Source organism: Bos taurus, chromosome 28 (assembly GCF_002263795.3).
Source record: "Bos taurus isolate L1 Dominette 01449 registration number 42190680 breed Hereford chromosome 28, ARS-UCD2.0, whole genome shotgun sequence".
Lineage (NCBI taxonomy): Eukaryota > Metazoa > Chordata > Mammalia > Artiodactyla > Bovidae > Bos > Bos taurus.
Window position 1 is genome coordinate 10265074 of NC_037355.1, and position 13907 is coordinate 10278980.

The window sequence follows — 13907 nt, forward strand, 5'->3', positions numbered from 1 at the left end:
ATCAGAAATGAAATGTGATATCGCTACAGACTACAGATGGCGAAAAGATTATATGGGAATACATGTATGTATTATGTATGTATATGTATGTATACATACTGTATGATTCTGTTTGTATAATGTTCTTGAAATGCCAATAATATAGAAATGGAGAACAGATTAGTGGTTGATAGGAATTAGGGATGAAGAACAAGCAAGAGTGAAGAGGGTGTGGTTATAAAGGGGTTAACAGGAGGGATCCTGAAGTGATGGACTTGGTCTCTCTTTTGACTGTATCAGAGCCAGTATCCTGGTTGTGACTCTGTACTACTGTTTTGCAAGATGTCACTATAGTGGGGTAACAGAGGAAAGGGCACAAGGATCTCTTTGTGTTATTTCTTGTAATAGCATATGAATCTATAATTTTCTCAAAATAATAGTGTAACAAAAATTTACATACATAAAACTCTAAAAGGAAAACTTACAGTTGTTTCATAAAGGAAAATTATGGAACAGACTTTTCTTCCTTCATGAATTTAATACTATTGTATCTAAAAATTAAAACAAATGGAAGAAAATTTCTTAGTTTGTTCAATTGAACCATTAATATTAGAAAAGGCATACTGATCCATTATACAGCTCTTCAATTATGTTTGGTTTTCCTTCTTTTCTGTATCCTTCTAACAAATAGTTCTTTAAAATAGTCCATAATGCATGGAAATTAACTAGAAAAATCTAGAAGGATAATAAAAATTTAAAAAGTAAATTTAGGTCTCAATTGGTTTAAGAACACTAAGTATACACATGTCTAACATTTTGTGAAATTGAGAAAGGAGACTCAAATAATATGACTATTTTAGCATGCTAAGCTTTGAATTATTTGATTGTGTTATTTGTTGGATTGAGCAATAGATAATGATTTTTCATCTGTTGGGTACGAGTCCATGAATACTCAAAAGCAGAGTTTGAACATTTTTGATTTTTATAATTTTCTTTGTTATGCTGTTCCTAGATTCACTTTTCTTTTACTCTAGTTCTTCCTCTTGTTTTTTCTAAACTTTCAGATCAATATGCTTCTCAATTTTAAGGATGACAAAAGTGAATGTCCATGTCCTGAAGAAATCCGAGACCAACTCTTGGATTTTCACGAAGATTTGATGACACATTGTGGTAGGGTCTTCTTGACCTATAACTCTTACTGAGTATATATTTTAGTACACATATATTGGTACAAAAGTTCTGATGTGGGAAGTCTTGAGGGATATAGGGATCAGAAAGGCATTAAGACCAAGCAGAACATGACCAACATTCTTTTCTTTTTCCCTCTTCTTCCTTCAGTGGCCCAGGGAATGGGGACATGTAGCCAGGTATTTTTGTCAAAGAGGGAAGTTTTAAGTTGGTTTAGTCTAAAGAAGTTTGTTCATAGACTGTTATATTTCAACTGGTTGAGGGGCCCCTTTTAAGGGTTGACCTAGGAAATCTGGCATGTTTGGAATTAATGTCTAAAGAATTCCTTTAATAAGTTGTAGGTCAGTAGCCCAAATCTATTAAGGCAATTATTCCCTCTTTTGGGGGCTTCTCAGATGACTCAGTGGTAAAGAATCTGCCTGCAATGCGAGAGACACAGATTTAGTCCCTGGACCAGGAAGATCCCCTAGAGGAGGAAATGGCAACCCTCTCCAGTATTCTTGCCAGGATAATCTCATGGACAGAGGAGCCTGGCGGGCTATACAGTCTATGGGGTTGCAAAGAGTTGGACCCAACTGAGCACACATGCCCCTCTTTTGATTCTAAGAACTTTAAAAATGGAATCGATTGGATGTTCTGAATCCAGTCAGTTGGTTTTTTCCTCTCTTTATAGGGTGATGTGAATAAGTCTGTGTCTCAATGAAGGAAAACAAATTAGCCATATCTTAAGTGGTATTTTATTTTAATGAAGACAGTAAAAGTATATTAATTCAGCTTATGAATGAGGAACCACTAAATGACTGCCAGAAGGTTATACTATAAATAAATACACACACATATGCTATAAATAAAGGGATACTCTAAAATGGTAGAATTATTGCTTCAGACATAAAATATTCCTTAGTTTTAGATATCTAACTATATATGTACTCTCTGTCTCTCAAATTATTAAAATATCATTGATATTTTTGGAGGCAAGTAAGAAGGATAAAAAGCCAGCAGGGTGTTTAGGGAGGGCAGAACCATAGGTCTAGACAGTGCCCATGGTCAAGAGATGCCTAAGGTTAGCTTAAGTAGTAGAATGGATTTTAACTCCCAAAAGAGTCTTTTTGCTCTCTGCGAGGCTTTATATTTTGTGCTAGCTGCTGATAGCTCCAGTCTCACAAAAACAGGGGGAAAAGAGAAAGCAGAAAAAGAGAGCAATGAATGAATCTTACCTGTGAATGCTAGTGGAAAAGATCACTTAACTTGGTTTCCTCAGATGTTTTAGGCATGGTAGCATTGCTTTAAGCTATGAGTGGAAAAAATTGCAAAACCTGAGAATTGTTTCCCCTCAATGTATTTTTTAAATATTATTTGTTCTTTTCTTATTTCTCTTTGTCTTCTTCCTACTAGGAATTGAGCTGGATGAAGATAGGTCTCTAGATGGAAACAATGATTTAACTATTAGAGGACGCCTGCTGTCCTTGGTAGAGAAGGTGACATACCTGAAGAAGAAGCAAGCGGAAAAGCCAGTTGAGAGTGACTCCAAGAAGTCATGTAAGCTATAAAAGGGCACTGCCAGAATGACTCCACCACGGCATTTATTCATTGTTTGAACAAATATCATACTAGATGAACCAGTAAGAAAATTGAATTTGCAACTTGCAAGAATCACATTAAGTAGATCCCCATAGCCACCAGAGGTAGATAGCAGCAACAGACTGTATTTGCAGGAACAGATTGAGAGATGGCAGTTTTCTAAGGGTGGATGGGCTATCCCTAGAGAAGTAAAGATTTAGGGGAACAGATATACACCCATGGCTGATTCATGTCAATGTATGGCAAAAACCACTACAATATTATAAAGTAATTAGCCTCCAATTAAGACAAATAAATTAAAAAAGGAATTGGATCAGAGTCTATCAAGAGAAAGTATAAAATGAGTAATTTAGCCTTCATATTTAAATATTTGCTGTTGGCCTTCAAATATTCTTGCATCGAGTTAAATAAGCCTTTTCTTAAAGTTTAAATAGATATTGTCTGTAACTATATTTTGGTTTGGAAATATTTTCTAGAGCCTTATGCATTTCTGATTCATCCACATCCTATTTAACTGAAAAGTCATAGCTGATATCATAGCTGATACTCTGTGAAACCAAATAAAACACACTGAGGCAACGGGTCTCTCAGACCTGCATACTCATTCAGAAAGGGTTCATGAAGTAAGTCTGTGAGATCAGCTGATTTACTGTCTCACTTCTGAGACTCCATTCATTTAAGAGGCAGTGTCAGTTTATTAACAGCTTTTATGGAAAGAAAAAAACAAACTCATGCAAATTTTGTCTTTTTTCCCACTAACTTACAATGCAAACCTTTTATCCATATAATTACTTCTAAATTTATTTTTCAGTATCACAACCACATTTGAGTCAGGTCTTCCAAATCAGAGTTCAGAGTTTCTTATGAAGCATTTTTTGTTATTATCAGGTTCATGATTTTGACCTATTAACAATGACTACATGGTTTTGAGATATGTAGAAGTATATTGGCGTTTTATCTAAATTTTATATTTGGTTAAAATTGGTGAAAAGTAAAGTGTGTCTGACTCTTTGCAACCCTTATTGGACTGTAGCCTGCCAGGCTTCTCTGTTCATGAAATTCTCCAGGCAAGAATGCTAGAGTGGGTAGCCATTTCCTTCTCCAGAGGATCTTCCCAACCCAGGGATCAAACCCGGGTCTCCTGCATTACGGGCAGGTTCTCAGATGGTAATCTGAGCTTTATGTGTGTGTTTTTTTCTTTAATAAGGTGTAGATTAAAACAGATTAGCAGTTTCTTTTGGAAATCAGCCAGTGTATTGATGATAGGAATTTAGTACCTATGTATGAATTAAGACTCTTGAGAGTCCCTTGGACAGTAAGGAGATCAAACCAGTCAATCTTGAAGGAAATCAACCCTGAATATTCATTGGAAGGTTTGATGCTGAATCTGAAGCTTCAATACTCTGGCCACCTGATGTGAACAGATGACTCATTGGAAAAGACCCTGATCTGGGAAAGATTAAAGGCAGGAAGAGAAAAGGGCAACAGAGGATGAGATGACTGGATGGTATCACCAATTCATTGGACATTATCTTGGGCAAACTCTGGGGATGGTGAGGGACAGAGAAACCTGGAATGCTGCAGCCTGTGAGGTTACGAAGAGTCAGACACGTCTTGGTGACTGAACAACAGCAACAACATGAGTCAGTCACATCAACCCTACTTAGCTTTGATAATTTTACTATATATTTTAAGAGGTTTGAAAGTTCTGTTGCTTTTAAATGTGTTATTGCTGATCACACTGCAAGTAATCATCTATGTATGGGATAAGTTTTCAACTTAATACAGCTTTACAGTCAAATCCTTTGAAGACATTTTAAGTGACAATTAGGGATACAAATTGAAATAGAAATGTAATTTCATGAGGTCGCTACTACTAAGTACTTAAATGAGGATACAGTTGGATTAAAAAAGAAGCTCCTTGAATGACCATGACTGACCTTTATAAGGATATATGATGTCAAATCTTTTTGGAGGAAATGAATGAAACAAAGAAAATAAAAGTAATAAGACAACCCATTGATTGCCCTAGGGATTGCCAATAGTAGTTCTAGAAAAGCTGCTATAATTTTGAAATAGCTTAAATGCCTTAGTTATAAGAATAATTTTTAAAGAAAGTTTGTGTATTTTTATCCTTGCATACCTGTTAACTCATCTTTATTGACATACTGTCACTGATAATTGTTTAAAGAATATATTTTTTCAAAAAATTATTCCTTTTCCATTCTTGTACAAATATAGATGGCAGTTTGGGTTATATCCTGGTGGCTCAGATGGTAAAGTGTCTGCCTACAATGTGGGAGACCTGGGTTCGATCCCTGGGTGGGGAAGATCCCTTGGAGAAGGAAATGGCAACCCACTCCAGTATTCTTGCCTGGAAAATCCCATGGACTGAGGAGCGTGGTAGGCTACAGTTCATGGGGTTGCAAAGAGTCAGACACAACTGAGCGACTTCACTTTCACTTTTGGGTTATCTGAAATATGCATTTGAAATGCCCATCTCATCTGCCTTATTATTTTCCTTTCTTAAGAAGTATTCATGATTACTTTGCAGCCACTCTTCAGCAGTTGATTTCTGAGACCATGGTCCGATGGGCTCAAGAGTCTGTTATTGAAGACCCTGAGTTGGTGAGGGCCATGTTTGTATTGCTCCATCGACAGTATGATGGCATTGGGGGTCTGGTACGGGCTCTGCCAAAGACCTACACTATAAATGGTGTTTCTGTGGAGGATACCATCAATCTGCTGGCATCTCTTGGTCAGATTCGTTCTCTGCTAAGTGTGAGAATGGGCAAAGAGGAAGAGAAACTTATGATTCGTGGATTAGGGTAAGTTATTTAACTATTGATATTATAACCTTTGACTTATAAATGTCTTCTTTCTAATGGTTTATCCCAGTAATAATACAGTGGGCACTTTAGCATAAATACACCATTTAGAGTTTATGATCATGAGATTGTCAGTTTTCTAGAGATTATGTTTCAAAGCTAAATAGGAAAATTGCCCAATAATAAAGCATGACTAATTTTACGACTAGATGCCAAGGTGACTGTGGTACATAACAAATATCTTGTTTTTTTATTAGTTTCTCAGTGATATCAAATCACATATAAAAATACAGATTAATGAAAACATATTAAAATCCGTAGGGGTACAAATATTACCGGCAGGAGATAATAAAGAAGTTTCTCCATGTCTCCTGAGAAAATAACGGGGGATAAAACAGCTATTCAGAAAATTCAACATCATAGGTTGTACTTTATGTAAATTTCAGGGTTAACATTTTCTTTATTGAATTATAGTTGGTTTACAAAGTTGTCTCAGTTTCTGGTATACAAAAAAGTGATTCAGATATTCAGATATATTCAGATATATATATGTGTATATATATATATACACACTCAGATATATCTATATATCTTCTATATATATAGATATGTTTTTGTTATCTTTTTCATGTTCTCTTCCTTTATGGTTTATCACAAGATATTAGAATATAGATCCCTGTGCTGTACAACCTTTTTATTTATCCATCCTATATGTAGCAATTGACATCTGCTACCTTAGACAGGGTTAACATTTACGCCTCATGCATAGTCTAAGGATCCACTAGCTGAGAAAATACAAAACATAAAATTTGGCCTGAAGCTATGCTTTCTCAACTCAGTTCACTGTGAACAGGAAAAGCCTCCATGCTACCAAAGATTAGCCCCTAGTCGGAAAGTGCAGAGCACCTAAGAAAACAGTCCACCGTCGGCAGGTCTGCAGATACAATGAAGAGTGGAGTTAGAACACCTCCCCCAAGAACTACAAATCGTGAAAGCCAGAAAGATAACACAAAGTAACTATATCTAAAATGTTTAAAAATGCTAAGAAACAAATGAAATCCTCAAAATGAGACACACAAAAAGTCCATGAAAAATTGAAAAATCTCCACAGAGAAGTTCTAGAAGTAAAAAATATAATAATTGGCATTAAGAGCAGTGATTAATAAAAGTATCAAAATAAATAGATAAGTAGATAAATAGATAAGTAGATAAATAAAACAGAAGAGAATTAATAAATAGAATCATAGGTCTGAGGAGATTAGTAATGCAGCACAGATGGAGAAGTTAAGAAACCTGGGGAATAGTATAAGAAGATCCTTCATATGCCAAGTAGGGTTTGTGGAAAAGACAGAATAGATGAACTATAGCAGGAGAACTTGGAAGAGCTATTGGCTAGAGGTTTTCAGAACTGAAGACAAACCTGAACTTAGCTATCCCTAGAGTACACATACTTCCACACCCACAGCTGGGTAGATTGTAGTGAAACTCCATAAAGCCAGTGACAAACAGAATATTTTGAAAGCAAGTAGAAAAGCCCAGACACTTGAAACAACGTTTAGCATTCTCAACTGCAAAACCAGTGATCATAATTCAACAAAAGGTCACAAAGTTCTAACAGACCACAAAATAATAACCCTTTATTTAGAATGTGTTACTCAACTAACATTTTATCATCATAAGCTTGTGCTTCATGTGGATTTGAATACTGGAGTTTATATTCCATATTCAAGAGTAAGGGCAAAACAAAGAAATTTCTGAATGTTTACTTATAGTCCCTCATTGAAAGGCCTTCTAAAGGCTGCAAGTATATAATGAAAAAGAAAATGGAATTCAGAAGAGTGGGAGGTAATTTGTTTCAGTGAGTATGTTACTGGCACATATATGCATATATGTAAGCATTCATTAACAAGCCTGCATGGTTTGGGAATCAGAAAATACGAAAGAGGCACTTCCCTGTGGTCCAGTGATCGAGACTTCACCTTCTAGTGCGGAGACTGTGGATTCAAGCCCTGGTTGGGGAGCTGATCCCACATGCCTCATGGCCAAAATCTAAAACATAAAACAGAAGCAATATTGTAATAAATTCAATAAAGACTTAAAGATGGTCCACATCAAAAAAATCTTTAAAAAAGAAAATATAATAGAATTAAAATAACCAGAGAAAAACAAAAGCTTAAATTAAGCTGTATGATATTCATAAGAAAGAAATACCTAAATGTAAAGATGTAAAAATCTGGAATGTAGAATGCTGAAAAGTGATGCAAAAGACAAATACTTAGGCCCCTCACTACCAAAAAAGCTAATTTGGTTCTATGAATAACAGATCAAAGAGATAATGATATCCAGTGACATAGGTAAAATAAAACACTAACAATGTGTGTGTGTGTGTTAGTCACTCAGTCGTGTTGTGTCACACTGTGGGCTGTAGCCTGCCAAGCTCCTCTGTCCATGGAATGCCCCAGGTAAGGATACTGGAGTGGATAGGCATTCCCTTCTCCAGGAATCTCCTGCATTGAAGCAGACTCTTTACCATCTACAAGTAATCAATAAATAGGGTTAAAAAACCTTGGAGTTGGCTCTTGAAAAACAACTAAGGAAACAGAATAACCGATGTTTTCTCTGGCTAAAAAGTTTATTCTGAGGGGGGAGGAAAAAAACAAAGTATGGAAAGACACAAATTATGTGATATTTATGTACATTTAAAATTCAGAACCTTATATTTCCTCTGGGACTATTAAATATTTGAAATCATAAACTGGAGAGGTTATATATCAGAAATCCTTATAATGATTGCATGCTGAAAATCAGTGTACTTTTGGGACAAAGAAGGAAAACAGACTGAAACAACATAAGCTAATTTTATGTTCTTTATTTATGACTGTCTGTGCATGAGCCTTTTTTGGGAATATTAGTGCTTAAATCTAACCTGAGGGAGCTGTCTGGTGAGAAGTCTTCTTAATTAAATGAGAAAGGAAGCCTTCCAGGAAATGGAGAGCACTTTCTTCCTAAATGACCATGTAACAGTAAGAGGTACTATTAACATATACATCACTCAATAGGGATAAAACTCAAAACGATTATGAAACAAGATAAAATGCTACTTTTTTGTCAGATTAGAAAGATCCCAAAGTGACACAGTTAATGAGTGACAACCTGCCTGCTGGTGGTAGAATTAAAGATCCATTTAATTTACCTTGAACTAAAAGCAAATGAGATTTTTCAATTAGATACCTTCCAAAGTTAGGTCATGTAAAAGGATTTGAATTAACAGGAGGACAAATCTCATGATTACATCTGTGGTTTGAGAGTTGAGGTTGTCTTGGCAAATACGCTGCTATTATTTGTGAAGGAAAGGATGCGTTTACCTTATTTGTCCTTGCATGAAATAGATCAGACCTATATTATCCCTGGGTTGCTTTCCAGGCGGCACAGTGGTAAAGAATCTGCCTACCAACGCAGGAGACACAGGAGACACTGGTTCAGTCTCTGGGTCAGGAAGATCTGGAGTAGGAAATGGCAACCCACTCCAGTATTCTTGGCTGGAAAATTCCATGTACAGAGGAGCCTGGAGGGCTACAGTCCATGGGGCTGCAGAGTCGGACACGACTGAGAGCTGAACACACACACAATTAGCCCTGGGCCCCCAAGTCATTTTTCTGAGTAGTGCTACCTAAAAGCTGTCTTCATAAACACAACCTAACAAAGTGATTAATAAATTAAAAGTGAAGAACTAAAACTAAAAGAAAATAATCATACTATTCCACTTTCTTGGTATAGCCAGAATATGACTAAATGAATAGCTGAGTAACTCAGTTAAGGTAATCAGATTCAAAAGGAAAGCTTCAAGTTTCCTGTCAGTTGTATGTTATTTTCTTGCTTTGATTCTGACAGAAAAATGTTTTATGGAAAAGACTCTTGCATGATTTGATATATGTAAAAGTTAACCGAGCTCTCTTTTGCTATGGTTGTTAAACATTAAGATCTTTAAAAATACCTTTATATACATATTATAATAATATGTAATGCAATAATAATGAAACATTTGAGGTATCATTTTCTGCCATTTCTTTAAATTAAATGTCTCTTTTAATAAGTAGGATTACTTGTACCTGGACTTCAGTTTAGTTTGGTGTCTTTTGGGGAATGCATCACCTTTAAAAGAATTTCACAAGAATAATAAGATAAATGTAGCAGGAAATAACACTACTGTTCTTAAACATACAAATGATGAATATAGTTCTAAAAACAGTGTATGTGAAAAGGAGAGATACTTATACAGCAATTATTAATATAGGAACTTTCATAAGAATGTAAGAATAACACTGCTTCATAGTTCTGTACAAAATAAGGTTGAATTTGGATATCCATGGAATTAGGAATGATAAGTGTCCCAAAATCTATGTCATATAAATGAATATTTACTTATTTAGTACATTTCTTGCAATTAAAAAGAATAAACAATTTTGTATAATATATTTGGAAAACTTTCTGTATTTTTGAGGAAAGCTCAATTAGCCTTATTTACTTTTAAGGTTTGGTGATGATTTCTCTTACTTGTCCATACATGCCAGTAATTATTTCCAAAATACTTATCATGATCTCAGATAAATTTTTGTTTAAATTTTGCTGTAACTCTTTGCTTCGCTTATACTTGTGTTGTCCTTTCTAGGGATATCATGAACAATAAAGTGTTTTACCAGCATCCTAATCTCATGAGGGCCCTTGGTATGCATGAGACAGTGATGGAGGTCATGGTGAATGTCCTTGGAGGTGGAGAGTCCAAGGTAAAGGAAACCCTTTAATTCTTGGGATGCCATTTACTACAACCTCCTAGAGTACATTCATTGTGTATTCTTGATGTGGATTTTGCAAATCCTCTTAGGACTCTTTTTTAAACAATCCCTTACAGATTGAGAGGTGGCTGTGCTTCTACAGTCACCCCCACAGGATCCACAGGTGATTGGTTCCAGGACCTTACTGCAGATACCAAAATCCACAGATTCTCTGGTCCCTTAGGTTAAGTGCATAGTATTTGTGTAAAACCTATGCACATTCTCTCATATACTCTGAATCGTATCTAGATCACTTATAATACCTGATATAAATGCTATCTAAATAGTTATTGGCACATAGCAAATTCAGGTTTTGCTTTTTAAAACATTCTGTAATTTTTGCTTTTTGGTTGAATCTGCAGATGTGTAACCTGCAGATAAAGAGTTCTGACTGAAGTTTTTTTCTTTGATATTGATAATTTGCTTGAAAAAGTGAACATGTTAGTCACTTAGTTGTATCTGACTCTTTGTGATCCCATGGACTATAGCCCACCAGGCTTCTCTGTCCATGGAATTCTCCAGGCAAGAATACTGGAGTGGTTGCCATTCCCTTTCCCAGGGGATCTCCTGACTCAGGGATCAGACCCAGGGACTGAACCCAGGTCTTCTGCATTGCAGGCAGATTCTTCACCATCTGAGTCACCAGGGAAGCCTAATAATTCATCTAATGCCATGTAACTTGCTATTTTCTGTATAATTCTCATTTAGAAGATATTTAGAAACTATAACAGTTCATAGTATGCTAATTTTTATAAAATTAAATACATTTCCATCACATTCAAAGTCTGTAACAAAAACATGCTATCCAGACCTGTTTCCTTGATTCAGACAACAGTTGGTTCCACTGAATTCCTGAGTCCATTTTTCTCATGTTCAGACTCTTGGTTGGGCAAACTTATAAAGATATTTATAAAATATTCTGTTTAATAAGAACTTGGAGTCTTTGGGGATTAAGATCTAGATGTCAAGGGAGATATGTTTGCTGGGGCCTAGCAGGCAGACCTTCCAGGAAGGGTGTTCATCACAGGAGACAAGTCATGTGCCAGTCAGGGAAGATCTGAATTTCCTGGAATCTTAATAATAATACAACAACAACGCTGATGATAAGAGCATCCTATTATGTGGTTCCAAATATTAAACTGGGTATTTTTCACAAAATGCCTCATTGAACTGTCCTTCCTTTGCCTAAAGTAAATATTATTATCCATCTTATTCCAATTTTGCAGAACAAAATCTGTGAGATGGTTTAATTTTCCAAGGAAGCGCAGCTAATAGTGGGCATCAAGAATCACAGTTGAGCCTGTCTGAATCCTAAAGTAGGCTCATGCTACCTTTAAGTATAGGGCTGTAGATTAATTCCATATCAGACCATTGACAATAGTTAGGTTTCCTATTAGTGTCAGGCTTGATTTTTGGTAGCTCTAGGACTAGGTGAGCCTTCATCTGGACATTCAGAGGTCTTCAGTACCCGAGGCTTGGTAGACATGGGCACACATGATTGCACAATCTGATTGAGACCTCAACTTCAGAACTCACTATTAACAAAGATCCTTTACTTTCCCAGCTAACTAAATGCTCTTTATTGTAGGAAATCACTTTTCCGAAGATGGTGGCCAACTGTTGCCGTTTTCTCTGTTACTTCTGTCGTATAAGCAGGCAGAATCAGAAAGCTATGTTTGATCATCTGAGTTATTTACTGGAAAACAGCAGTGTTGGTCTTGGTAAGTAAATGTATGACTTTCATTGAATCTTTAAGATAAAAGGGATATACAAACTGGGTTTTAAAACTAAACTTTAAATTATTTTGGATTGGTACAGTGTGCATTATATTTAGAAATGAAATTCTCTGTGAAAGTATGTTTTTATATGGGACTCAGAGTTACAGCACAATTCAGGTTTTGTTCCATCTTTGCTTTAATTAACAGCCTCACCAGCTATGAGAGGTTCAACACCACTGGATGTGGCAGCAGCCTCAGTGATGGATAATAATGAACTAGCTTTAGCTTTGCGGGAGCCAGATCTGGAAAAGGTAGGCACAATCTCTTACTGCTGTGCTTGTGTGAGTTACAGTTGTTTATAGTTGTTTCTCAAGATATTTAGCTATAAATAGTTATAATTATATGTTGTTATAACTATAATATACTATGTATTATAAATATGTTACACTTATTATATGTAATAGACTTCCCTGGTGGCTCAGACACCAGGGAATCTGTCTGTGCTGCAGGAGACGTGGGTTCGATTCCTGGGTTGGGAAGATTCCCTAGAGAAGGGAATAGCTCCCCACTCCAGTATTCTTGCCTGGAGAATTCCATGGACAGAGTAACCTGGTTGGCTAGAGTCCATGGAGTTGCAAAGAGTCAGACACAATTGAGTGACTAATACAATATATGTTATTATATATAATACATACTATTATATGTAATATAATTTTAAGTTATAAAGAACAAGAAATTTAAGATATTTTCTCCAATCACATGCATTTTTCTTTGGAAAGAGAATCAACTTTATATTCTTGGATGTTTATGTCCTTTTACAATAATTTGCTGTCACTTTTACTTTATGCATTTTTACTTTCTTTAAAGGTTGTTTTAACATCTCATGTATATAATTTATATCACACAAGTTTGCATATCACACTGCAAGGTATTACCCTCTAATCATAGTAAGCCATATGTATGTTTACCAAAATACGGATACATTTCCCCCATATTTTAATTCCAGTTCCATTCTAAATAGTCTATCTGAGCCTCCCCTGCAGCCAGAGTGAGTCTCTTCAAAGTTTCATGTTAATCTTCTGCCCAGAACCTTCTAGACTTTCTTTCTCACTTTGAGTGACGGTAAAAGGCATTTGAATAGTTCCTACCCTATCTATCACGTATTGTCTTACTTCGTTTCTTGCCACTCTCCAGTTCTTGTTGCTCCAGCCACACTGGTCCCCTTGCTGTGACTGGAACTTGCCAGGTCTGCGCCTGCTCTAGGGCCTTGGCACTTGCTGTTCGCTCCATCTGTAGTATTCTTTCGCCAGATGTCCTCATGGCTCTTTTCCAGACATCCTTCCAGTCATTGCTCCAAAGTCACCTTTCTACTCTTCCATATCTGTGCTATAGTTTAAATATTTATGGTTTAAAATTATATTTAAAATCTATATGTATTTTTCAAAATCTACTTCTTTGTATAATGTAAAGCCAATGAGCACAGGGCTTTTTTTTTCTCTGTCACTCTCTGCTTTTTTCCAGTCAGTGCATAGCTGTTGAAGGCATTAAAAAGTGGATTCTTCCTCAAATCCTTCTGATGTGCTAGTCAAGCATCATGCAGCTTTGCATCTCTGAATAACCTCTGGAAAATTTTTTCCCTTATATAATCCGAAATATTTTAATCTACACACAGATAAAATAGCTAGTTTTTTTTTTTTTTTTTAAGTAGACAATGCTGAATGCTGAGTAGGCTTTGGAGCAACTGGAATACTCATCTATTGCTGTTGGGATGAAAAATGGTT

At 35.9% G+C, this 13907-nt stretch overlaps 1 protein-coding gene across 7 annotated transcripts in view; it reads left to right on the forward strand.

Moving 5' to 3' along the window:
- The window catches only part of RYR2 (ryanodine receptor 2), an 827636-nt gene that overhangs the window by 573726 nt on the left and 240003 nt on the right, over positions 1-13907 (forward strand). For all 7 annotated transcript variants that reach the window (XM_059882653.1, XM_059882647.1, XM_059882648.1 and 4 more), the window contains 6 exons: positions 1044-1149; positions 2563-2706; positions 5303-5576; positions 10246-10360; positions 11997-12129; positions 12334-12437. In XM_059882653.1, coding sequence (XP_059738636.1) covers positions 1044-1149; positions 2563-2706; positions 5303-5576; positions 10246-10360; positions 11997-12129; positions 12334-12437 — 876 coding nt within the window. The remainder of the gene's footprint in view (positions 1-1043; positions 1150-2562; positions 2707-5302; positions 5577-10245; positions 10361-11996; positions 12130-12333; positions 12438-13907) is intronic.